The sequence below is a fragment of the Leptodactylus fuscus genome, chromosome 7, assembly GCF_031893055.1.
Source record: "Leptodactylus fuscus isolate aLepFus1 chromosome 7, aLepFus1.hap2, whole genome shotgun sequence".
Taxonomy (NCBI): Eukaryota; Metazoa; Chordata; class Amphibia; order Anura; family Leptodactylidae; genus Leptodactylus; species Leptodactylus fuscus.
Window position 1 is genome coordinate 10,480,123 of NC_134271.1, and position 26,938 is coordinate 10,507,060.

Here is a 26,938-nt window from a genome sequence, read left to right on the forward strand (position 1 = left end):
ATTCCTGGAGGCTGCCACAAAAAGGTGTGACTTCTTGTCTTGGGCAAATCTTCCAGGCCTGGCAGTATGCTCAAATGTCTGCCAGGCTCTCAATCATATTATATGTGTTGTGAGTGCTTTATGTGCTGGTCACGGAGATCTTGGAGAACTAAGCACGGATCTTCTGTGGATGTACAGTAGGCGTGCTCCAGTCCTTCTGTCTCTTCATGTCATCCCAGACAGACTGGATGATAAGAGTGCTGAATCCTAACCACTAGACCACCAGGGAGATATTGTTAAGATCAGGGCTCTGCGGAGTCCATATCATCACTTCACGGACTCTTCTTAATGGGATATGGATTTCTCTTATGTTCTTTCACTTAATTTTTTTAATTGACCAAATTAAACTATTAACCCTTCCATTTTTTAGAGCATTCTTATTTTGCAGAATTTTTTACACGTCTGTCTAAAACGTTTGCACAGCACAGTGTGTTGTACATATGTATATAATACCGGTGTATATTGTGTAGAATATATGTGTTTTGCAGACATTGGCTGTTTCTTTTATACATTTGCAAACTGATTTTCAGGATACACATTTTTTTTATTAACAAACACAGGAAGTTTCTTACCGTTACTAATAATGAAAATTGTCATTTTATTGTGAATTTACAATCAATATCTGACGTCTGCTAAGAAATGCAATTGTATATAAGATTCTATGACTCCGGTCACCAATGACATGTCTATAGATAGTACAGAGACCAACTTTACATCACCTAATGTATTTAAAGGGTACCAACCCTAAAATCCATATCATGTACAAGGTCGACAGCAATGTTATAAGAGGAGCGGCTGATATCAGTCACATGATGTAAATGTCTCCAGAGGTTATATCAGTACTGAAGGGTTATAAGAGGAGCAGCTGAGATCAGTCCTATATGGCTGATAACAGGGAACAATAGATTAGGACAGGGGAATACAATATAGTGTTCTCTGTTATCAACCATTTCAGGAGGGGAGAGGCTAATTGTAGAATAGGTGAATACAGTCGGCCTCTTTCCCAGCCTCAAATGGCTGATAACAGAGAACACTATACTGTATTCCCCTGTCCTACACTCAGACTCTTGCGTCCTGAAATGGCTGACAACAGGGAACACTAGATTGCATTCACTTGTCCTACAGTCGGCCTCTTTCCAACGTGAAATGGATGATAACAGATAGTAATAGATTGTATTCACTTCTACATATACAGAAAATTGAGAAGAAATGGAGTCCGGGGTTAGTGTCCTTTTAATAGTCACTTGGTATAAAGCTAGGGTCTGGGATTTTTGGTGAACCGCAGACTGGACCTCCTCGATACCCCTGTAGAGGAAATATACAGAATAGTTCCTCCTGTCCTGTTTTGCATAGAAGTAAAAATGTGACATTTTTTAGGGAACTTGATACCATTCCATTATTTCGGATACAACTCTTACAATGGATGAATATAAGGCAGAGACGCCTCTCCTGACTGTGCGCATGGGTGCAACAGCCACGGTGTAAATGCCCATCCGAATGCTGCATCGGTGGCTACCAGAATCTACTGGCCAACCGGCTAGGTGGCCAGTGCTAGTCTGACTGCTGTGAAGGACTCCTGGGGCATCTAGCAGAGGTTGAAGTCTCTACTCTTCTGGCCCATGGGGTGGCGTCTTCTTCTCTTAGGCTGCACACAATCTTGTCCATAGTTGGGCCAGTGGAAGCTTTTCAGGTTCAGGGGGCAGTTATCTGCCCCGATCTCCTCTGTCTCAGAGTCATCATCTTGTGGAAAGGGGAATATTCGGCCAGGATAGACCTCCTTTAACATGTCCTCAAAGCACACCTCAAGGTTCCTTCCCGCCTCAGCAACCTCCGAATCCTCCTGTGATAATAAGAGACATGAAAATTATTCCAATCCTTCCACTAATCCCACTGACCAAGCAGATGATGAGCCGGACACTAGAGACACTATAGGCGCTGCTCACACTTTGTTTCGGGAACACATCAGACGTAATTGCCCCAAAAGCTCCTGAGGTGTTCACTAAACATATCCAGAGACGTACGTATACCTTTCGATATTTATTGGACTGGTATTCAGAATAATTCAATTTTTTTTTTGTACTATTTTAGGGTAGAAAGCTGCATACACCACACATTATGGTATGCCTATACTCCTAAACTATAATGTGAACAGGGCCTAAGTGAAGTCTTCTTGTATTCCATTCAGCTGGTTCTGAACTGTCTTGGTCTCCTCCATTTGTAATAGATGCTGAATGATCACCACTACTGATCATTACTAAGCCTTTAGCTCACCCAGCTTTCCACACATTTCTAGTAGCATCTATATCTGCATTGTTATATCCCGCCTTCCCATCCTACATCTCATCTAGAACTCCGTCACAGTGTAAGGCTAGTTTCAGATGGCGCATTATATAACAGCAAGTGGTGATGGTGCAGGACAGTAGGTTGTATATATACAGTATTTTATAACAGCGGCGGCTGATGGTGCAGCATGATTACATTAGAGCATGCAATGATGGCAGAGGTCACGTATAGAACATTATATGAGCATTATATAAGAGCAGGCAGTGATGGTGTAGAACATGTGGGTCATATATAGAGCAAGAGTGCGGTAACATATAAACATTATAGAAGAGCAGGTGCTGATGGTGCAGGACAGTGGTAGTAACATACAGAACATTATATAAGAGGAGGTGGCTGAATGTGCAGGATGGTGGAGGTCACTTTACTGTCAGTTTTATCCAGTGGATATTATATAATTGCGGCTCTGATCTGTGCGGACAATTCATACTCTGAAGACAGTGACGTGTGATATATACACCGCTGACCAGATCCATTATAGGAGCTCTCCCATTACTGAGCGCCATTCATCAATCCTCCTCTTAGATTTCACTCTCTGGTGTCAGATACCCCACCAGCCGGCCGTGCCAGATTTTTATCACACAATGGAATGAACTGGCTCCGGCCCAACTCTTCAGGAGAGATTGAGTTACTGGAAAAATGACATTAATTGCCTTCAGATTGTATACACCCCAATGATGGAAGCCTGAACCAATATTGATATAGTCTGAGCAAACACATCCCCTGGCCTGAACAGGTGGAGACGGGTGATGAGGACGGCTCCTCTGAGCTAAAAGTCCAAACCACGGAGTTATCACCGCTCCAAGTCACCCATCAGATGCTGCATGTAGCTCTGACATCTTCCCATATGCTGACTAAAACCCCCCAACAACATAGTGAAACCAGTGGCTTCATATGGGATGGATACTCTGCCGATTTTCCACTGTAGATTAGAAAAACTGACAGCGGTAAAAACTGCACCAAATTGTGGTTCACTGTGAGAAATTGTAGCCATGGCGGCCATTCAGCTGAATATCTGTCCCTTAAATACAAGGACGGCTCATGTCTACAGTACAATAGACATCTATAGGGGCCGCTTCTCCGTTCTTGCTCATAATACAAATAGGGTCTCCACCCCATAAGGTCCTTTTGCCCAGATAGGTCAAATAGATGGGGGCAGTGTACATGATACCACCCCTTTATTCTGTGGTCAATGACAAATTCTGCACCATTGTTCACGTTCATATTTTCACGCTCTTTACTTGCAGTCAGTGAAAACCCATCTAGTCCTACGCTGGCGCCCCCTACGTGTGATATTTCCATGGCAATATACAATCACATACCATCCACCATTCCCTCACTTACGTAATTAAACTTGGCACAGTTCCAGAACATGAGTCTTATGTCAAACACCAGCTCCTCGGGGGCGGAGTAATGAGGGATATGCCGCTTCTGAAGCTTCTTCCGAATGATGGACAGGTCCATTGGCCTCTTTATAATCTGGTAATAGTGACGTGCCTTCATTAAAAAACGTGCATATAACAAACACACCAATTAGTTTAATCAATGCTGTAAGAAGCCGTCCATGTTGTCAGCTACCTGCTAGAACCAGGTGGGCGCTATTATCATATATGGTGTCACTTATTATACTGGGGTGCATTTATAATCACAGTTTGCATTTTTTATTACATGGTCCTGCACAGCAGCACGGAGGAATTAGGAGCATTTCCAGGAAGAGATTGTAGTGGGCAAAACTGTGGAAATACAGAAGAGTTCATATAGAAGCTCAGACAAGTGGATGTTCGTGTAATATATGGACGGGCCGGGTCCTCTATGACAGTGTCTTTCTGCTGTTGCCCATACAGGGGGGCTCCCTACAAGATAGATCCATCACCAGACTAACCAGTACTATCCTGCACTACCCAGGGGAAGGGGAACTACCCCATGTGCCACATACTGGTGTCAAGGAGGATGCACAGGAGCAATAATCCCGCTGCTAGGTACAGACCTATTCATGGTGAAAAGTCAAATGCATGGGAATGTCTCTGAGCAGGGCTGCAGATCTGCGCTCGATGGGGAAATTTATTAAGACTGGCAATTCCTCCGCCTGTCTTAATGGATTCTTTGTTGGGCGCAGAATACACCGGAATTACTGTGGGGCTCTGGCTTCTTAGTAATTCTAGCTCATATAGGGGAGCCTCATCGCAAATCTATGCCAGTCAGGAGCCAGTGTAGATTTGGGATATAACGCAGCAGTTTTGCAGTTTTCTGGAATGAGTTATAGTAACACTGGCGGGTTACAATTTATGGATTCCCGCCATACTCCACCCACTGTCTGAAAAAGTTGCAGGCGGGTGGGATGCAGAGGCTGAGAGGTGCCACGGAGTATCAAAAATGTTTAGTGCGGAAACCACACGGGCCCCATTATAGCCTATGCGGTAACCACTTTTTTATGCCGGTTAGGTTTCCATTTGGGGGGTCCCCAGGTGGACTACCCATGTGCAGATGTGAACCACGCAGGTAATATTATGGGAAAATATTGTTGTACAGCGATGCGTCATTCTCCATAATGGTTTATGATAAGAGCGCCTCCTGGAGTGTGTCCGGGATAATACTTACCAGAGGGCTGACCGGCTCCTGGAACGGGACACTCAGACTGTTACAGTAGAGAGACAGCACCAGCTTCTCACACTTCTGTAGAGGAGTCAGTATAGGTTATGATCAGCTTAGATACAGCAGAAGGTATCACACATAATAGGCTAAGATACAGCAGCTCAGCAGACCACATCTCACATAATAGGATTAGATATAGCAGCAGTCATTATTGTCACAGTGTATTGTCACTGTATCACACATGATGGAAGTAGATACACAGTTTAGCAGGCAGTATCACATGTGATAGGATTAGATACTCCGGCCTCAGTACTTAGATTTTAATAACTAGCCATAGTTTTAAATAATCGCTCACTCACCCTCTCGTCCACAGCGTCGAGGTGCGGTAACATTCCCTCTTCGATGGTGTTTTCCCTGCTATAGCGTGTATTGTCACAGTCATACTCCACTTCTGGCTTGTTCAGATTGCGGCACAGCGTACAGACCCATTCACCTCTGTATATAGAAAAATACAGTCAACGTCTCAAACTAGCGCCCTCTAGGTTAAAAATCCAATATGGTTGCTAGTAACATGGTGCAGACCTATATCTGGTCAGCAGGGGGCAGCAGAGATCTGTCTCCGCTTGCACAGTCTCTAGGCTCTAGGTGTATTGTCAAATTTGGGATTGGGCAAATATTTTTTTCTTTCTTCTGTGAGACTCCCCCCACACAACTAAACTGCTTATTATAAACTCACACATGACACATAAACACAATAACCCACATTTAGCAACAGTTTGCACCTTTTATAGCACATTTGACACCTATATACGTCAGCCTGTAAAATGACGTATCAATGGAGGAGCGCCCATAAAAAGTGCAACCATAGAAAACAAAAAAAAAACTGAGGTCGTACCCTGGGAAGCTGAGGAGAGTGGGCACATGGCAGGACAGATGGTAAACCTTGGGACAGTTGTCACAGCACAGCATCTCGCCACCGTTCAGACACACAGCACAGAAATCCTCATTCTCAATGTGATTGGGACCATCAGATTTTTTTGATAGCCCAGTATTCATTTTACTTTCTTGGTTGAGTTCAGGATCGGGTTCCACAATGTGTCTGATTTCCTGAGACCCCCCAGTGTAAGACTGTATACGAGGGAAAGGATGCGGCCTTGGTGGCGACACTGGCACAGAATGCGCTGTAGGCGGTGGTATGGCATCTGTTCCATATGGAAGTGTAGACTGTGGGGAAGCCTCTGTGGAAGGAGAAGACGAGTACGAGCTCTCTGCATTCACCTGCAACATACAGAAAGGAACATTTCAAGACAAACCCTATAGATTCACCTATAGCAGTGATGGAAGGAATCAATGTACATGAGCACACACCTCTGTATAAGTCAGAGCTATGATGACATCACCTTACAAGTTGCATTTCTGCATAAGGTGGAATAAACAGGTGATGTAACAAACAGTGATGTAAGGCAGTTCAGATGACATCACCTAAGAGGTTAGACCTCTGTACAAGTCAGAATTCTGATGACATCACCTTACAGGTTACACTTCTGTATAAGGCAGAGCTCTGATGACATCACCTTACAAGTTACATTTCTATATAAGGGGGATATCTGATGACATCACCTCACAGTTTACATCTCTGTACAAGTCAAAGTTCTGATCACATCACCATACAAGTTACATTTCTGTATGTGGTGGAATAAACGTGATGTAACAAACAGTGAGGTAAGGCAGAGCTGAGATGACATCACCTTAGAGGTTACACTTCTGTAGAAGGCACACCTCAGATGACGTCACCTAAGAAGTTACATATCTGCGTAAGCGAGAGCTCTGCTGACATCATCTTACAGGTTACATCTTTGTTAGGACTGGTGTTTGAAATTCTCCTGCAGGTACAAGATAAGCCGAATTATAACAAAGTTCTGGGCTCTTATTAATACTGCCACATCTTAGGAGGTCCCATACACCAGAGTTGAAATCTACGACAGTCTGAGACTTGTGTAAATTTCAGCGATAACTCAAACCAGTTTTCTAGCGTCTAGTAAATCTGCCAAACCAAACATTCCTGCCCTGCCTTGAGCCCCGCTTCGTCCACTATCTTAAAAAGTATCAAGCAGGCTGGAAAAATGACAAGTGGTGCATCTTTTGCGCAAAGTGTCATTTGTATGCCAGTGTACTATCATTGACAGTATGGTAAATTCTACCCATTGTGTCTTAATCTTCAGTCATATCCAGACTAGTGTACTATTCCCATATTGCATTTTGTCTCCATTCACATCCAAAGCTGCATTCACTAGTTTGCTACATGGTGTCTGCCCTTACTGTGGCGCAGCAATTGTGGTGTGGTTTGGTCCAGCACCCTAAACTGGCAGCAGCGGTGTTGCTGGGTTGCTCTCCCTGTGGGCGCTGTGTTGCGGTGAAAGTGGTTGCAATGCGGCGTTGCACCCTGTAGAGCAGGGGCTCACTATACAGAGGTCACTGTGAAGTGGCTAGATATGTAAACTAAGACCCTTGTGTCAGATTTTGTAGATTTTACTGAGAAGAATAAGATCAATATCGGGATGTGTGGTCCATGTCTTTTTTTGCTCTCCAAAATGTTACATTAAAATCTGCAGTTACATTTTAGTTGCTTTCTTGTCAGGTTGCAGGACCTCCAGTATCATTGACGTTTCCTGCTATATTTGTGTAGCTGTTTAGGTGCAGGTCTGGGGGTGACTAACGTATACAAGAAGGTGTCCTCCTTCAGTTACTGATAGTGTGTAGCGCGCTTTGTTCCTGTCCAGGTAGTCTTACCTTTATCGACATACTTTTGTATCTGGCGCCGTATTTAATAAGCAGTCGCAGAGATCCATCTTCATCTTTCTTCTGAGGCTGCACCTTAAACACCGGGAGCTCTCCAGACGGAGGGGGACAGATCTTAAGACGCTCCAACCGCACATATGGGATCTTGGTTTCTTTCGGCTCTGCCCTGAAATGGAATAGTAATTGTAAGACATCCACGCACAGAGCCACATCACGGTCTTTTATACCGGCCACCTGCTCAGGGAATTATTAGACAATTATAATGGTTACAGAAGTTTCCAAAGCGGAAGTTGTTACATTGTAATAGAAACCTTATATCCAGTTATTCAAGCCTATTCTATAAATGCAGCCAGGACTGTAAAGAATGGAGGTTTCATTCTGGTTGTCATGACTATATCAAGGTTAAGGTCTATGTGGATACATGTGTGTATATACTGACTTATCTGGTCTATATTGTAGATGCTTACAACCTTGGAAACCAGCCCATAAACCTCTATTCTTTACACTGGAGGATGTGTTCCTAAATAGATACAAGGATTATACAGCCCCAATTCCCAAACATTTGGGATGGTGTGTAAAATATAAAGAAAACAAGAAAGCTATGATTTAGAAAATAATATTTTAGAATAGAATGTGTAACACATATCAAAAGGTGAAAGTTACACAACAGAAACTTCAGAAGGTGAAAGTTAGACAATAGGACAGAGATCAGAAGGTGATATATAGACACTTCTTCATTTCATTTGAGAGAACTCATTTATAAATTGATGGCAGTGACATCTCAAAAAAGTTGGTCCAGGGTCGTGTCTACCATTGTGTAGCATCCCTCCTCTTCTTTTTACAACAGTCTGTAAGCGTCTGGGAAGTGAGGAGTCCAATTGTTTTGGGGTAGGAAAGTTGTCCTATTGTCTGATGTATGATTCGAGCAGCTCAAAGTCCTGGGATTTTTCATTTCATATGTTTTCTATTGCTGAAAGGTCTGGACTGCAGGTGGCCGATTCAGCCCCCGGACTCTTCTGTGAAGCCATGCTGTTGTGATGCCTGCAGTATGTGGTTTAGCATAGTCTTGCTGAAATATGCAAGGCCTTCCCTGAAAGAGATGTCTGGATAGAGCATATGTTGTTCTAAATCCACTGTACACTTCTCAGCATTGATAGTGCCTTTTAAGATGTGTAAGCTGCCTATGCCATATACACTAATGACACCCCATACCATCAAAGATACAGGCTTGTGAACTGTGAGCTGATAACAGGCTGGATAGTTTCTCCCCTCTTGAGTCCACAGCGTGTCCGTGGTTTCCTTGAAGAATTTCACATTTTGATTCATATGACTACAGAACAGTTTTCCATTTTGCCTCATTCCATCTGGCCCAGAAAGCATGATAGCATTCCTGGATTGTGTTGATATATGGCTTCATCTTTGTAAGATACAGCTTTAACTTGCATTTGTGGATTGCAGGTCTGATTGTGTTCACAGACAATGATTTCTGGCATGCATTACCGATTCATGCCTGTATTTTATACAGTGCTGATCTTTACTGATAAAAGAGCCTCTGCATGCCTAGTGTGCTCTCTACATACACAGTCATGTGACTTATCATGTTAAAACATGGCTCTTCACTGTTATTAATTATTACCACTTACTTTTTCAGCCTTTTGTTAACCCTGTCCCAATTTTTTTGAGATGTGTCACTGCCATCAATTTCTAAAGGAGTTAATTTACAGAACCTCGATTTGATGATTTGGTCAATTTCAGCTTTAATAGGTTGGATCTGAGAAGTCGAACTGTACGATCATCTGCTTTCTGAGGTCATGGACCCTGGCTTTAGGCTATCTCGGCCTATCTGAGGCTCCCGCTAGGGAAGGTGAGGTAATAAGTTACTGGCACCTCAGGGAAAGTCACCACCTGTGTATCACCTTCTGGGCGCAGGTCTCTTAGATCTGTATGTTTTTCTGATTCTGAATATGACGACCTCCATTTACCTCTGACTCCAACAACCAACCAAGCGCCTGTGCCACATCTGTCAATCTGAGCTTTAGCTTTGTCCTTGGAATTACAGTACATCTCAGTAATGGTCACTGATAATTCCTTGTACACAGCAGAACGCAAAAGAGCCAGCTCAGCTTTTTTCTTCTAAACTTTATCCTGTATTATACTCCAGAGCTGCGCTCACTATTCTGCTGGTACAGACACTGTGTACATACATTACATTACTTATCCTGTATTATACTCCAGAGCTGCGCTCACTATTCTGCTGGTACAGTCACTGTGTACATACATTACATTACTTATCCTGTATTATACTCCAGAGCTGCGCTCACTATTCTGCTGGTGCAGTCACTGTGTACATACATTACATTACTTATCCTGTATTATACCCCAGAGCTGCACTCACTATTCTGCTGGTGCAGTCACTGTGTACATACATTACATTACTTATCCTGTATTATACTCCAGAGCTGCACTTACTATTCTGCTGGTACAATCACTGTGTACATACATTACATTACTTATCCTGTATTATACTCCAGAGCTGTGCTCACTATTCTGCTGGTACAGTCACTGTGTACATACATTACATTACTTATCCTTTATTATACTCCAGTGCTGCGCTCACTATTCTGCTAGTACAGTCACTGTGTACATACATTACATTACTTATCCTGTATTATACTCCAGAGCTGCGCTCACTATTCTGCTGGTGCAGTCACTGTGTACATACATTACATTACTTATCCTGTATTATACTCCAGAGCTGCACTTACTATTCTGCTGGTGCAGTCACTGTGTACATACATTACATTACTTATCCTGTATTATACTCCAGAGCTGTGCTCACTATTCTGCTGGTTCAGTCACTGTATACATACATTACTTATCCTGTATTATACTCCAGAGCTGCGCTCACTATTCTGCTGGTACAGTCACTGTGTACATACATTACTTATCCTGTATTATACTCCAGAGCTGCGCTCACTATTCTGCTGGTACAGTCACTGTGTACATACATTACTTATCCTGTATTATACTCCAGAGCTGTGCTCACTATTCTGCTGGTACAGTCACTGTGTACATACATTACTTATCCTGTATTATACTCCAGAGCTGCGCTCACTATTCTGCTGGTACAGTCACTGTGTACATACATTACATTACTTATCCTGTATTATACTCCAGAGCTGCGCTCACTATTCTGCTGGTACAGTCACTGTGTACATACATTACATTACTTATCCTGTATTATACTCCAGAGCTGTGCTCACTATTCTGCTGGTACAGTCACTGTGTACATACATTACTTATCCTGTATTATACTCCAGAGCTGCGCTCACTATTCTGCTGGTACAGTCACTGTGTACATACATTACATTACTTATCCTGTACTGATCCTGAATTACATCCTGTATTATACTCCAGAGCTGCGCTCACTATTCTTTTGATTTTCTTTGTTTTACACCTAACCTAACAACCCCTGAGTTTGCACCAAATCCTAGACAACGACTTTAATGCCTTTGATTCCTTGAATATGAATGGATATTCCAGGCAGTAGCAGTATATGTGGTTGTATTACCTGCTTGTGTTTTCATGCTGCTTCACCTCCACTGGGTACCGTTGCTGGAAGCGATTATCTGTATCTAGAAGAGATGAGGCAGGCATTATTGTAATATGATAGTTATCTTGATGATCTCACCTTTCAGGGGTGTCTGTAGTATCACAGGGGTCAGTTACCTGCTTCATTCTTTATCTCCTTGATGACGGGTTGTGGGGGGCTCGGGTCTCTTCGGGGTGCAGAGGAGGATTCAGTTGGGAAGCATTTTTTAAGGGAGAGATTTATCGGCTCCTCAAACATATTCTCCAGCGGCAGCACAATGTCATTCAGGGTGGTCCCACTGTCCGTGCCCATAGTGTTGTCAGTTGGTGGCGGTGGTGGTGGTAGCGGTGGCGGTGGCGGCGGCGGTGGTGGTCCACTGCAGCTGAAATTCTCATTTTCTATCTGAGGAAACATGTTACAATATAATGACACACTATGAGACAATGACGCGCAGTACTTGGGATACAGGACAAGGACTGTCTCAACTCGGTGTATAGGACAATAAGGGACAGTATTGGGTGTACAGGATAAAGACATGTAGTACTTGGGGTACAGGACAATGACGCACGGTACTAGGGGTACAGGACAATGACGCGCAGTATTTGGGTATGGGACAATGATATACAGTACTTTGGATACAGGACAAAGACATGCAGTACTTGGGGTACAGGACAATGATGTGCAGTACTTGAGGTATAGGACACTGATGTGTAGTACTGGGGGTACAGGATAATCACACCCTGATATTTGGGGTATAGGACAGCGAGACTTTGCGTACAGGACAATGACACATTGAAACTTACGCTGACACTTGGGGGTACAGGATAATGACACAGTTTGGGTACAGATCTTATGATAATACTTATTACAATAATAACTTGTTACATTTACGATATATATTGTATCATTAACGCCCCGGAGCCCCAGAGTGCAGAGCTCTGCGCCTTTGCTTGTACACAGTCCCTGATCTACACAGTGAGGAGAAGTCGTGTGGTCTCAGAGCTCGGCATTGTTTGTGCTTCAGTCCTCCCGGGAATCTGTAAATCATACCTTACATATTGCATTTCCCAGGAGAGCGCCCCCTGTTGCTAGGTGATCGTTGGATTCTAAGTGCATCTCCTCAGCGACAGCTGCTTCCACAGCACCATAAGCAGTCATTCTCTCTGTCTCCCCTTCAGTACTATAACACCTGTCCTGGGGCTGACTGAAGAACTGGCAGGGCACCGCTTGCATTTGGGGGTCCACAGAGCGGGACAGTCGGGGGGATGATAATTCTAAATCCGGAGAATTTGAAAAACTTTCTGAGGCCGAACGCTGTAAAGGAAACAAATCAGAGAGACAACATATAGTCATACACAGAGTTGTGTCCCAGATATTGTTCACATGGTAGAAGTGGTGTCTGCTGCATTGAAAGAGCTAATAAATAACCAGGCGCAGGCAGCAGCAGAGCTGTAGGAAATGCCACAAAATCGTCATAATGTCTAAATACTTAGTTTTGTGTGACAAGCTGCACATTGTCTTTTTCAACCCCCTGAGACTACAGTAACCTTGTGCACTCGCAAAGGGGCCATGTGCTGCCTGCGGATCAGCAAGTCCTACGAGTCCTCTTGGTTATAGCGTGCAAGTTTGAAGAGAAAATTCAAGTTCTTAAGATAAATCATCATTTTAGATTGGTGGGGATCCAGGAACTTACTTGAACCCTATTTATTGTTTGCCTCTGGTACTAGTGCCTGTATTAAACCCCCACATTTTTCATAGTGGATGTCCTGAGTATAAGGTTGAGGCCTAACGTTGCGGAAACACAGCTTCTTTTGTTGCAGATTTTGCTGCGTTTTTTTGAGCCAAAGCCACGAATACTACAAAAGGATTGGGACATATATGGGAAGTTCTTTTAATTCTCCCTTCTACTCAATCCACTACTGATTAAAAAAAAACGCAGCAAAATCTGCAACGAAAACCCCCCTGCATTTCTACAACACTCTAGGTTCCCACCTGCATTCGGGTTTCCGTTTGTCAGGTCTGCTTTGGGAAACATAATCTGCTGAAAAAATATAATGGGGTCTGCCGGGTTTCCACCCGAAAAAGATGGCAAAAAGGAAAGAGAGAAAAGTTCTGCTTGTAGGACTTTTCTCTCCGCATTTTTTAAGTGGATTCAGGTACAGAAACCTTGAACGGAGGCCAGGCGCAGGTGCGAACCTAGCCTTACAGTGTTGTTCCATTTACAACAGCTGATCGGCAGGGGTGCTGAGGGTCGGCCTTCCACTGTTCTAAAACTGATAGCCTTAGGCATGCATTATACTGATGACCTATCCTCAGGTCAGAGGCCAGAGCACTCAGATGAATGCTGTGGCCTCTTTACTGAATAGCAATCACAGCACTGGACTTATTGTTGGGGCTGTGCTGGTTATTGTAACTCAGCCCATACATTTGAATTTGATACCATGTTTTTGTCCCTATTCACTTCATACAGCTGAGATTTTGTTACAATAATTCTTGCCTACATACATCACCTATCTTATTCCTTACTCCATAGTTTCCTGAAACAACTATACCAAACCCTCAGCTGTAATAAATGTTAGGTTAGGACAGGTTTTCAGCCTCTGCAGGTAAACAAGAATGTTCCCATTCACTGACAACAAAGAAAGATCTTTAATGTTACATCTACTCTCACTTTTCAGAAATACAGCAGTGTGCTGTAATGCCACATTTCATCCATTTATGCCATATAAGAGAAGCTAGGCTGTGGCGTGATTCTGTTAGTCCTGATCTTAGGTCACTGATCCTGCAGTTTTCCTCGAGCACTTACCTTCCGTGTCGGATTTGCAGAGAGTTGGTTCCTCCGGCACGCATCGCTCTCCACTGCCGCAATAATCTCATCTGCTATTGATTGTGATTGAGGATTCCCAGGAGAATGAGCAGTCACTGGGGACAAATCAACAGTGTGGCCCCCAGGTGATATGGGCTCCTCACAGACCTAAAAATGAGAGCAAGTAGATAGTAAAATGTGCCCACCATAGCCCATGCAGATAGACTAAGCAAGCTTGTACCCCCATACCCAGCACTATTGGAGGGAATCATATAGAGATCCCCCAGTCATTTCATTATTACAGCGTATTATAAAATATATCATGGTGCCAACCACTTTTATATTTTACTGACAACCAATACAATCATAGTGTAATAATAAGTCCGCATACTTACTATGCTTCCATTCTTTACATTGCAGTATATCCATAAGATGCAAAATCCTTCACTATCCAAGACTAGCTGTGCTCACTCCAATTTATATTACATCATACACATACCATGCTGTACATGCTATTCATTCTGTATTCCACTATATGTATACCATGCTCTACAATATACAGCATACATATCATTCCACTCTATACATACCATGCTGTACACACTACTCATCCAACCCTTTAATACATTATATACATACCATGCTGTACACTCTATATTACAGTATTTACACCAAGCTGTACACTCTACTCATTCCACTCTGTATTCCACTATGTACATACCATGCTGTGCACTGTATACATATTATTCCACTCTATAATACATTATTAACAGACCATGCTGTGCACTCTATGTTACACATGCTGGGCATTCTACTGATTCCACTCTATATTACATTACACACATACCATGCTGTGCACTATATACATACTATACTACTATATAGCACACTATATACATACTAGACTACTATATAACACACTATATACAGTACATACAATGCTGTGTACTGTATTCATTCCATTCTATAATACGCTATGTACATAACATACTATGCATTATATACATATCATTCCACTCTATAATACATTATGCACAGACCATGCTGTACACATGCTGTGCATTCTACTCATTCCACGCTATATTACATTACATACATACCATGCTATGCATTATATACATATCATTCCACTGTATAATATATTATATACATACCATGCTGCTCATTTTACTCATTGCATTCCATATTACATTACATACATACCATGCACTGCACTACATACATATACAGTCCTATGAAAAAGTTTGGGCACCCCTATTAATCTTAATCATTTTTAGTTCTAAATATTTTGGTGTTTGCAGCAGCCATTTCAGTTTGATATATCTAATAACTGATGGACACAGTAATATTTCAGGATTGAAATGAGGTTTATTGTACTAACAGAAAATGCGCAATATGCATTAAACCAAAATTTGACCGGTGCAAAAATATGGGCACCTCAACAGAAAAGTGACATTAATATTTAGTACATCCTCCTTTTGCAAAGATAACAGCCTCTAGTCGCTTCCTGTAGCTTTTAATCAGTTCCTGGATCCTGGATGAAGGTATTTTGGACCATTTCTTTCTACAAAACAATTCAAGTTCAGTTAAGTTTGATGGTCGCCGAACATGGACAGCCCGCTCTCAAATGATCTGAAAACAAAGATTGTTCAACATAGTTGTTCAGGGGAAGGATACAAAACGTTGTCTCAGAGATTTAACCTGTCAGTTTCCACTGTGAGGAACATAGTAAGGAAATGGAAGACCACAGGGACAGTTCTTGTTAAGCCCAGAAGTGGCAGGCCAAGAAAAATATCAGAAAGGCAGAGAAGAAGAATGGTGAGAACAGTCAAGGACAATCCACAGACCACCTCCAAAGAGCTGCAGCATCATCTTGCTGCAGATGGTGTCACTGTGCATCGGTAACTATACAGCGCACTTTGCACAAATAGAAGCTGTATGGGAGAGTGATGAGAAAGAAGCCGTTTCTGCACGTACGCCACAAATAGAGTTGCCTGAGGTATGAAAAAGCACATTTGGACAAGGCAGCTTCATTTTGGAAACAAAGATTGAGTTGTTTGGTTATAAAAAAAGGCGTTATGCATGGCGTCCAAAAAGAAACAGCATTCCAAGAAAAACACATGCTATCCACTGTAAAATTTGGTGGAGGTTCCATCATGCTTTGGGGCTGTGTGGCCAATGCCGGCATCGGGAATCTTGTTAAAGTTGAGGGTCGCATGGATTCCACTCAGTATCAGCAGATTCTTGAGAATAATGTTCAAGAATCAGTGACGAAGTTGAAGTTACGCCGGGGATGGATATTTCAGCAAGACAATGATCCAAAACACCGCTCCAAATCCTCAGGCATTCATGCAGAGGAACAATTACAATGTTCTGGAATGGCCATCCCAGTCCCCAGACCTGAATATCATTGAACATCTGTGGGATGATTTGAAGCGGGCTGTCCATGCTCGGCGACCATCTAACTTAACTGAACTTGAATTGTTTGTCCAAAATACCTTTATCCAGGATCCAGGAACTGATTAAAATCTACAGGAAGCGACTAGAGGCTGTTATCTTTGCAAAAGGAGGATCTACTAAATATTAATGTCACTTTTCTGTTGAGGTGCCCATACTTTTGCACCGGTCAAATTTTGGTTTAATGCATATTGCACATTTTCTGTTAGTACAATAAACCTCATTTCAATCCTGAAATATTACTGTGTCCATCAGTTATTAGATATATCAAACTGAAATGGCTGCTGCAAACACCAAAATATTTAGATGATTAAGATTAATAGGGGTGCCCAAACTTTTTCATAGGACTGTATGATTCTAATACATAATACAATATATACAAACCATGCTGTACAATACATATCCTGCTGTGGACTATATACGTATCATTCCACTATTTAACACACTATGAACATACCATGCTGTACACTCTATTCATTCCACCCTTTAATACTTTATATACGTATCATCCTATGCACAATATACATATCATTCCACTCTATCATACATTATATGCATACCATGCTGTGCACTATATACATATCATTCCATTCTATATTACACTATACACATACCATGCTATGTGTTTTACTCATTCCACTTTATATTATATTACATACATACCATGCACTGCATTATATACATATTATTCCACTATACAACATACTATATACATACCATACTGTGCACTCTACTCATCCCACTATATATTACAATATGTATATATACCATGTTGTACACTATATATATATATATATATATATATATATATATATATATATATATAATCATTTGACTCTATATTCCACCCTATACATACCAATATGTGCAGTCTAATCATTCCACTCTATATTACACTATATACATACTGTGCTGTACACTCTAGTCATTCCACTCTATTACACTATATACAGTACAGTATAGCATGCTGTGTATTCTATGCATTTTTATATTATAATATGCTCCACGCTGTGCACTCTACATAGTCTATGCTTAACACTGTATACCCTATATATTGTGCAATGTATGTTTTATATTACATACCCTCTATGCTGTGCACTTTATACATTTTAACCCTTGGATTATAAACCCTCCATGTTAATTACTCGACATGCTGTAACCATTGTATTGTGTTCCATGATTTGTTTTAGTTTTTTTTTAATACACTCAATGATTTGTACTCCATTATTTATATATTATACTCCACATACTGTGCACTCTCAATCTCTGTTCTTTATATTATGTACACTGCATGCTGTGCACTCTACACTCTCTGTTCTCTATATTACATACACCGCATGCTGTGCACTCTACACTCTCTGTTCTTTATATTATGTACACTGCATGCTGTGCACTCTACACTCTCTGTTCTCTATATTACATACACCGCATGCTGTGCACTCTACACTCTCTGTTCTCTATATTACATACACCGCATGCTGTGCATTCTACACTCTCTGTTCTTTATATTATGTACACTGCATGCTGTGCACTCTACACTCTCTGTTCTTTATATTATGTACACCGCATGCTGTGCACTCTACACTCTCTGTTCTCTATATTACATACACCGCATGCTGTGCATTCTACACTCTCTGTTCTTTATATTATGTACACTGCATGCTGTGCACTCTACAATCTCTGTTCTTTATATTATGTACACCGCATGCTGTGCATTCTACACTCTCTGTTCTTTATATTATGTACACTGCATGCTGTGCATTCTACACTCTCTGTTCTTTATATTATGTACACTGCATGCTGTGCACTCTACACTCTGTTCTTTATATTATGTACACTGCATGCTGTGCACTCTACACTCTGTTCTTTATATTATGTACACTGCATGCTGTGAATTCTACACTCTCTGTTCTCTATATTACATACACTGCATGCTGTGCACTCTACACTCGTTCTCTATATTATGTGCACTCTACAATTTCTGTTCTTTATATTATGTACACTGCATGCTGTGAATTCTACACTCTCTGTTCTCTATATTACATACACCGCATGCTGTGCATTCTACACTCTCTGTTCTTTATATTATGTACACTGCATGCTGTGCACTCTACACTCTCTGTTCTTTATATTATGTACACTGCATGCTGTGCACTCTACACTCTCTGTTCTTTATATTATGTACACTGCATGCTGTGCATTCTACACTCTCTGTTCTTTATATTATGTACACCGCATGCTGTGCATTCTACACTCTCTGTTCTTTATATTATGTACACTGCATGCTGTGCATTCTACACACTCTGTTCTTTATATTATGTACACTGCATGCTGTGCACTCTACACTGTCTGTTCTTTATATTATGTACACTGCATGCTGTACACTCTACACTCTGTTCTTTATATTATGTACACTGCATGCTGTGCACTCTACACTCTCTGTTCTCTATATTACATACACTGCATGCTGTGCACTCTACACACTTTTTACTGTGCTCTACACATTCTATAACTTAAATTATCCTTTTAGGTGGCCATATACTTAAGATAGCTATTCCTCTAGACTCCACCGTAGACTTGCATGCTTACAGGAATCAAGGAGCGGGCATGTTGGATTTTTCCCCCCAACATTTATTTCATGTATATGGCCAGATTTACTCCACTTAATTCCACACATGTTCACTACACTCTTCTTATACACTGGTAATGATAAAGATATATTACAGGCATCTTATATGTGGACATGATTTGCAGACTGACCGGAGGCACCTCCTCTTGGTTCTGCAGCGGCAGGGGTGCAGGCTGTCGCACAATGTAGTTAATCTGCCCCACTATGGTTTGCTGGACGTGCTGGGGCTGTTTGTTCTGGTTTAGTGGAACATTTGACGGCTGGCTCTGAAGGAGAAGCTCGAGTCCTTTCTGCATTTGTTCCAGCTCAAACTGCTGGTTAATAAGGTCCAGGCTGTGGTGCATGACCTGCTCATGGGTGGTGTCGGCCGGACACACCGTTGTCTGGCTTTGGTTCTGCTGTCTTTGTTGTTGCGCTGGGCCCAGCTGCATCTGTACAGAGCTGGCTGGTAAGGGTGTTGTCGTAGTCAGCGGGAGAGTTGTGTGCACCTGGCTGAAGTCCTGTGATGTCACGGAACATATAGGGGCAACGTTTTGCACAGGGGGCTGTATTGCGGCTCTCTGCTGCTGATTCTCTGTCCAATACGTTGAGTTCTCATGTTCTGAGTGAGGTTGGTGAGGGAGCCAGGGCTGAATGACTCTCAGAGGTCGAGACAAGCACTTCTGCTCCTTACTAGCGCTGTACTGTATGGGCTGCACCACCTGCTGCTTGATGGTTGTGGAATGGGTGAAGTTCATGTGGTGGCTAACGGTGCTGTTGACGGGCTGGCTCTTAGTAATGGACGGCAGTGTGTGGCAGTGGGCACAGCATACCGGTGTGGGGCACTGGACGGTGGGTGCATAGCTTTGGGGGCTATTGATGGTGGACAGGTGGGGGGTAGGGGCAGGGTGATGAGCCTGGTAATAAGTTGACTGTACATCTTCTATAGGTCCATAAGTAGGGACATCAGTAGGAGGTAAGTGCACTGTGTCGGTCAGTATACAACCTAAAGAGAAGCATAAAGACATAGAATTTACCATTTATTTACAATATAATTGATGTCCCAAATTAAACAAAGAAGGAGAATTATCAAAACTGGTGCAAAGAAAAAGTGTTAGATAAATCTTCCTTAATTTCTCCCTTGACCCCTCTAATACCTAGGTTTGAGATTTGCTTGGTCCAAAAAGAGGGTTCCCAACTAAACTTCATCTTCAAGGGACGTCCAAAATCACTTCCGCAACTTGTCTCCAGAAGTCGCTGCATTTGGAAAACAATCTGCGGGAATATCAAGTGTTGGGAATGAGCTACAAGTCAAAGTATAGATATCAACAAGAGACTTCATTGTAAAAGGGATGGCCTATAGTTACATATATAGTATATACAGTACATACCAGCTCCTTGCTGAACAGGAACGGGACGCTGTTCTTGCTGTACATGGCCCAGTTCACAAAGTTCTGGACATGTTCCAATTGACGGTTTAGAAGAAGAACCGACTGAAGCTGCTGCTCAAACTTCTGCTGCTTCTCACTGGTGATTTTCTGCAAAGATAAAAGAGGACAACTGTGAGACAGTAGTTACATATACCCTTCATTATCCTTCCTGGGCCTATAATCCAGGGGATGGAGGCATTGACAACTCACAGTTCTTGTTCAGGACAAACTTTCAACCTCCCCAAAGAGATTTTTCCAGCTCTACAGTCTACTTTCGCATTCCCTTTTAAGGCTAAGGCCCCGCGTGGTGTCTCGCAGCAAAAAAGCGCTGCAGGAAAAAATGTGGTGGCAACGCATCATGGTTCTGAGTCAGTGTCAGTGATAACCAAACTATGGTGCTCAGCTATCTCCAGCACTCCAATTGAAATCAATAGAGCTGTAATAAGCGCCCAGGTCATTTAAATATGGGGTAAAAAGTCCATTATTCTCCTGAGCAGTGGGGGTCTTAGTGGTTAGACCCCCACTAATCTGCAAGTTATCCTCTTTCCTAGTGATAGGAAAGGGTGTATAAAGCTTAGACAACTGTTCCTTCTGACTCCCCCATATATATGCAGACTTGGTTTGCCAGAGTTAATAAGCTGATGCTATCCCTCCTGCTGTCAGTTTATGTCCCTTAAGAACAAAAAGATTGGGCATGTTAAAATCCAACAGCCTGATCTTGATTTACACATTAAGACTCCCAGAAGATGCTCAGTTGGTCCCGTCTGATCCTGTGCAGAGTGAGTATATTAATATAAGTGAGCAGATCTTTCCTGTTACCTCCGCGGCCCCCTCAGCCCGCTCACCTCCAGCTGCTCCAGCAGGGAGTTCATCCTCTTGTTTAGCTCATTAATTATCACCATCTTCGTCATCTTTATCTGGTTCTCCACCTTCCTGTGCATGTGCTTTATCTCATACAACCTGTAACACAATGTAAGATGTCAGCTGAAGAACAATCTGTATCTATGTATGTTAGAAGAAATAACACATCATTCCAGCAGGTCAGTATCTGCTCCACCTCCCGTATGGGGGCCCTACAATGCAGAGATATGGGGTCCTCATAGATATCACTAGGTGCAGCAGACAGAGAATGTCTTATATGGGTTCGGTGCAGCCCTTGGTTGTCATGCACTCGTTGATCAGAGGTGCAGGGTTAAGTAAAGGGGGCTATGAGCAATGTGGTTAGAGTTACGTCCCTGATCCCTGTATAACAAGGTGTATAATGGTACAGAGCTGTAACACTAGCTTCACATGTCCTTATCATATCCTGGGATTCTATACAGCCAGTGCAGTCAAGTCCGGTAACAGCGCTGTTTACGGATCCTGAATGTCAGAAATATCATAACAGGGATAATCTTCAAGTCTGTCCTGCATACATCTTGGTGGAGTCTGGAAATCTGTGACAACATCCTGAGCAGAGCTTCAGCTATGGGACTAAGAGGAGGTCGGAGCTCACAGATTCCACCAATATGGAGGGCCATCTGAATTACCATCGGTTCTGGGAGCATTACTGGTTTGGCACAGCACCTCTATATATTCATGTCTAAGCATGGCCATTCTGGACCCACTAATGTGAGGCACAGAAGAATCTGGCAGATGCCCTCACCGCTCCTCAATCTGTTTCCCCGCTGCCTGGACGACAATTTTCTTTTCTTCAACTTGAGTTATAACATTTTCCAGCAAAACTCTCTGGTTCTGCAGAGCTTCATCCAATCGCCGGAATCTGCGTGGATGGTAAAATAAAGAGTAAGGTTACGTGCACATCGGAATGAATCTGATGTAGATTTGTCATACAGATTTGCATGTGGATTTGGCTGCAATTGTTCACAAAATCAGTGACAAAATCTGTTGTGTCTGCATGCAAAGGGTGAGATGTCTAGAGAGGTCAGTCAGTGGTGTAATGATCTGCAGGATATATCACTATACATCAGTCAGAAGGTAGAGAGGACAGGGCAGTGTTCTGCAGAGAGGTCAGTGGTGTAATAATCTGCAGATTTTACCACTATGTATCAGTCAGTAAGTAACATGTACAGGGTTTCTCTCTTGTCTGTCAGTCTGGCTGGATGTATTTTGGCTGAGGTCTCCTCGCTCGCACCCTCAGGATATGACCTCGCTACCTGTGATCCTTGTGCTCCAGGACCAGGCAGTGGCGACACATCAGGACGTCACATGATTCACAGAATAACTTCAGCGATTCTTGATTGTGAACCGGGCAAAACAAGTGGCTACCGGATCCGTCACTTCCTGTACAGGATAGAACATTGTGATGTAAATTTAATCCATGTGGATTTCAGTTTTACCATTAGGTCCTTTCTCCACTCCTCCCATGATTCTGATAGTTACCTCTTTGAGCTGTAGCCAGGTAATGGTCACCGGCCGCCTTGCTGTGTCGGTGCTGCTCGGCGCAGGTGCTACACAGCCATTTGTTACACTTGGTGCAGAGGCTGTGGGCCGGGTTCTTCTCTGTACAGTCATAACAGGTCTAAAACACAGAAGTTATTTATGTCAGTAGTGTGGGGAACTACAAGTCCAAGCGCGACCTGTCATTGTACGCATAACCTATCTCTGCTTGGTGTCAGATTTGGAAACACTTCTATCCTGGACTTATAATTCTGCTCACTCAGCAGGAGACTTAGGCCAGATCAGGGGTAGGGAACGTACGGCTCTCCAGCTGTTGCAAAACTACAATTCCCAGCATGCATACTTGCTCTGTTGTTCTTGGAACTCCCATGGAAGTGAATGGAGAATGATGGGAGTTGTAGTTTCACAGCAGCTGGAGTGCTGAAGGTTCCCTACCCCTGGGCTAGCTTCACACTAGCGTTCGTCTCTCCGCACGGGAACCTGAGAGCCTGTCCGCTTAAAAAGCCGTTAATCACGGACCTCATAGACCCGGTTCACATCTGCGTGGGGGCCAATCCGTTCCCCTCTCTGCAAGCAGCACTTTTCTCTTTGCATTTTTCGTGTGGATACCGAGTAGAAACCACAAGGACCCTATTACAGTCTATGGGGTCCGCGGGTTTCCTTAAGTAGCCACTTTTTTATGTGGCTTAGGTTTCCATTCGGGGGGTCCCCAAGCGAACTCCCCGAACGGAAACCCATGTGGAAATGTAAACTGGACCATAGACTGTAATGGGGTTCGCCAGGTCTCCACTGATCTTATACAGAAAACTGCAGGAGAGGAAAGTCTACCGTGCAGGACGTCTCTCTGCTGTTTTAGGAGGAATCTGCAGTGGACTCTCCAACGCAGATGTGAACCTAGTCTTATCTGTGAGTGAAATATATGCACACATTGCAGCAGACCTTCAGCTGTGAGAAGTATTCGATACAGCCCACAGACTTTTTCCACATATTTCTGGTGTTCGGCTTGGGTATATATACAGTATGTTTTTTGTGTCCGTCCTCCTAGCGCTGCAGATGTACATGACTGATGTGTAGGGATCGGCGCTGGCGACGCTGTCAGGAGGGGCAGCACCTGGTTTCTGTCTTTCTCTCGTCTCTTTTCAGTCAGTAATTATCTTGTTTACCTGCCAGTCATGGAAAGTGTCTATTTATAGCCGTGAATTCACATTGCGCTGCGGCGCATTAATTACACGCCGTCCCTCTGTGCATAGGATACACTTTATGTCACATAGCGGGGCACAAAGCTGTGAAACCTGCAATGTCCTGACACAATTCTAGATACATGTAGTATATGTATATACACTGTGCACCCACCTTAGCCATGGCGAGATGACTGCAACAGCCCCTTAGAAGGATTTACATGTGGTGCAGCAGAGGGCTAGAGGCTACATCTGAAAGACAAAGAAGCAGCTAAGTATGTACAGGTACAAGACCACTGCAAGCAGTCAGGATAATACCATACTGTTTTGTGTATACAGCTACTCTACAGATGCCATATTTGCAGACTACATGCACACTCGGTGTAGTTTCAGTCATGTCCAGTTATGTCTATCTCCATTCACTCTACTGCACTTGGATTATTAAGATTTTGATCAGGATTTTGACGTGGAATCCGCGTCAAAACCGGCTCAAAAACCACCTCCCATTGAATTCAAGGGGTTCCTTTTTCCACGAGCAGAAACAAACCGCGACATACCCTTTCTTCAGGCGGATTCCGCGGCTGAGTCAGCAGTGCGGCACCTCCCTCCCGACTAGGCCCATTCATTTGGGCCTAATCCGGAGCGGAATGCCGCAACTGTTGTGGCTAGCCGTTTTTTGGACCAGATTTTGAGGCGGCCTCCTCCTCAAACTCCGGTCCAAAAATCCCCGTCTGAACCTGGTTTAAAAAGTTCAGCTTCAGGACTTTGAAGCTGAAGTTTTCCGATTGACCAAATTCCACATCAAATTCCGCACCTGCCAAGCAGAACTTTCTGCCTCCCTTTCACTTTTTTCGGAGCTACATCTCTGTTACCAGGAAGGGCATCTGCACCATTCAGGATCTGGAGTAGATTTCCAGAACACCACAGTTTTTTCCTCGATGTTACCACCATGGCTAAACTGCGACATACAGGTAATATTAAATTTACCTCAATTACAAAGGTAATATAAGAGCAGTAGTAGCTGATATCAGTCCCATCTTATTACAGTACAGCAGTGATATAAGAGGAGCGGCTGATATCAGTCACATCTTATTACAGTACAGCAGTGATATAAGAGGAGCGGCTGATATCAGTCACATCTTATTACAGTACAGCAGTGATATAAGAGGAGCGGCTGATATCAGTCACATCTTATTACAGTACAGTATTGTGATCTAAGAGGAGCGGCTGATATCAGTCACATCTTACTATAGTACAATATAGTGATATAAGAGGAGCGGCTGATATCGGTCCCATCTTATTACAGTACAATATAGGGATATAAGAGGAGCGGCTGATATCGGTCCCATCTTATTACAGTACAATATAGGGATATAAGAGGAGCGGCTGATATCGGTCACATCTTATTATAGTACAGTATATAGTGATATAAGAGGAGCGGCTGATATCAGTCGCATCTTATTGTAGTACAGTAGTGATATAAGAGTAATGGCTGATATCAGTCCCATCTTATTACAGTATAGCAGTGTTATAACCTGTACTCTAATAAGATCTGACTGATATCAGCCACTTCTCTTATAAGAAGTACATTCATATAAGTATAACATCTCATAATTTATGACAGATCACCTGGATGATCTATAACACCTCACAGGGAACTGACAAATCAACTGGATCTAAAACACATCAGTGGATCTATGACAGATCACATCATGTCACAAGGACTTTCCTCTGCCTGCTGCTTGGGGACTCCTCACTGCAGCTGATGCCTGGCTTAATCACCTGCCATGGGGGTCTCTTGCGTCGCTGTTCCTCTGATATCTGGGGGCCCCTGGAATGAGGCAATCTGATGACATACTGTGTCAGGGGCCCGTCAACATACTATGGCTTCAGCTCAGCTGCTTAACTCATTCCAAGCTGGAAAGGATAAGCTGCAGAAAGAGCCAGTTCATGCACATTAAGGATTCTGGCCTGAACTTAGTCCAGAGCCCCAGATACCTTGTATCATACTGAATTATGTTTCTAGGATTCCCTGCCTCCTGTACTGTCCCCAATGTCCTATACTGTATATAGCATGGAGAGTGGAGCCCCTGCGGGCCACTACTATGTATCTGTCCAATGTATGGACCGGGTACAGGGCGCAGTGACATCTGACCACTTTTATACAGTTTTTATTTTGTTTTACTAGTTTTGAATAATATAAAAACACTTTAATGCTTTTGTGACAGCAATCTGAGAACCAGAAGCTATTTGTAGTGTAGATGGAGCCCTGTGCGGCCTTGCTTTGTACAGGGAGTGCTGTAGTTTGGTCACTTACATAATACACTGCAATATATCTTATAAAACATACAGACAAACAGATAGACTGTGCTTATTACTTGGCCTACACACAACAGACCTAGGACCTTCTTTACCGACATCATTCTGTGAAACCAATATATACTGCGGCTGGCGTCTAAGGGGTTTGTCGGCCAAGGTCAGAGCTATTGCTGAAGTCGGCAGTTGCAGCAGAATGACAGCGGTAATATTCACCAATTCCTGCGCCTGTACAGTTATAGAGCTGATAGCGTGAAACGGTCGTCGCCTAGGCTATAGTGTGCGGTCACTCTCTCCCTTTATATCGTCAAGTTGTTTTTATCCGAATATGGAATGTGAATGTACATCATTTTATGGTTTATACTCTGACAACTCTGTGAC

The 26,938-nt window shown here is 42.9% G+C and overlaps 1 protein-coding gene across 1 annotated transcript in view; it reads right to left on the bottom strand.

Moving 5' to 3' along the window:
• Positions 1-1,496: 1,496 nt before the first annotated feature.
• The window catches only part of TRIM66 (tripartite motif containing 66), a 28,612-nt gene continuing 3,170 nt past the window's right edge, over positions 1,497-26,938 (bottom strand). The window contains exons 2-19 of the mRNA XM_075283625.1: positions 24,417-24,493; positions 23,046-23,184; positions 22,820-22,946; positions 22,309-22,425; positions 21,509-21,623; positions 20,625-20,771; positions 20,391-20,508; positions 19,386-20,239; positions 14,169-14,336; positions 12,413-12,676; positions 11,500-11,764; positions 11,342-11,405; positions 7,762-7,936; positions 5,867-6,249; positions 5,331-5,466; positions 4,978-5,052; positions 3,724-3,876; positions 1,497-1,879 (exon numbers count right to left, since the gene is read on the bottom strand). Of these exons, the coding sequence (XP_075139726.1) occupies positions 1,625-1,879; positions 3,724-3,876; positions 4,978-5,052; positions 5,331-5,466; positions 5,867-6,249; positions 7,762-7,936; positions 11,342-11,405; positions 11,500-11,764; positions 12,413-12,676; positions 14,169-14,336; positions 19,386-20,239; positions 20,391-20,508; positions 20,625-20,771; positions 21,509-21,623; positions 22,309-22,425; positions 22,820-22,946; positions 23,046-23,184; positions 24,417-24,425 (3,564 nt within the window). The 5' untranslated portion in view covers positions 24,426-24,493 and the 3' untranslated portion in view covers positions 1,497-1,624. The remainder of the gene's footprint in view (positions 1,880-3,723; positions 3,877-4,977; positions 5,053-5,330; positions 5,467-5,866; positions 6,250-7,761; positions 7,937-11,341; positions 11,406-11,499; positions 11,765-12,412; positions 12,677-14,168; positions 14,337-19,385; positions 20,240-20,390; positions 20,509-20,624; positions 20,772-21,508; positions 21,624-22,308; positions 22,426-22,819; positions 22,947-23,045; positions 23,185-24,416; positions 24,494-26,938) is intronic.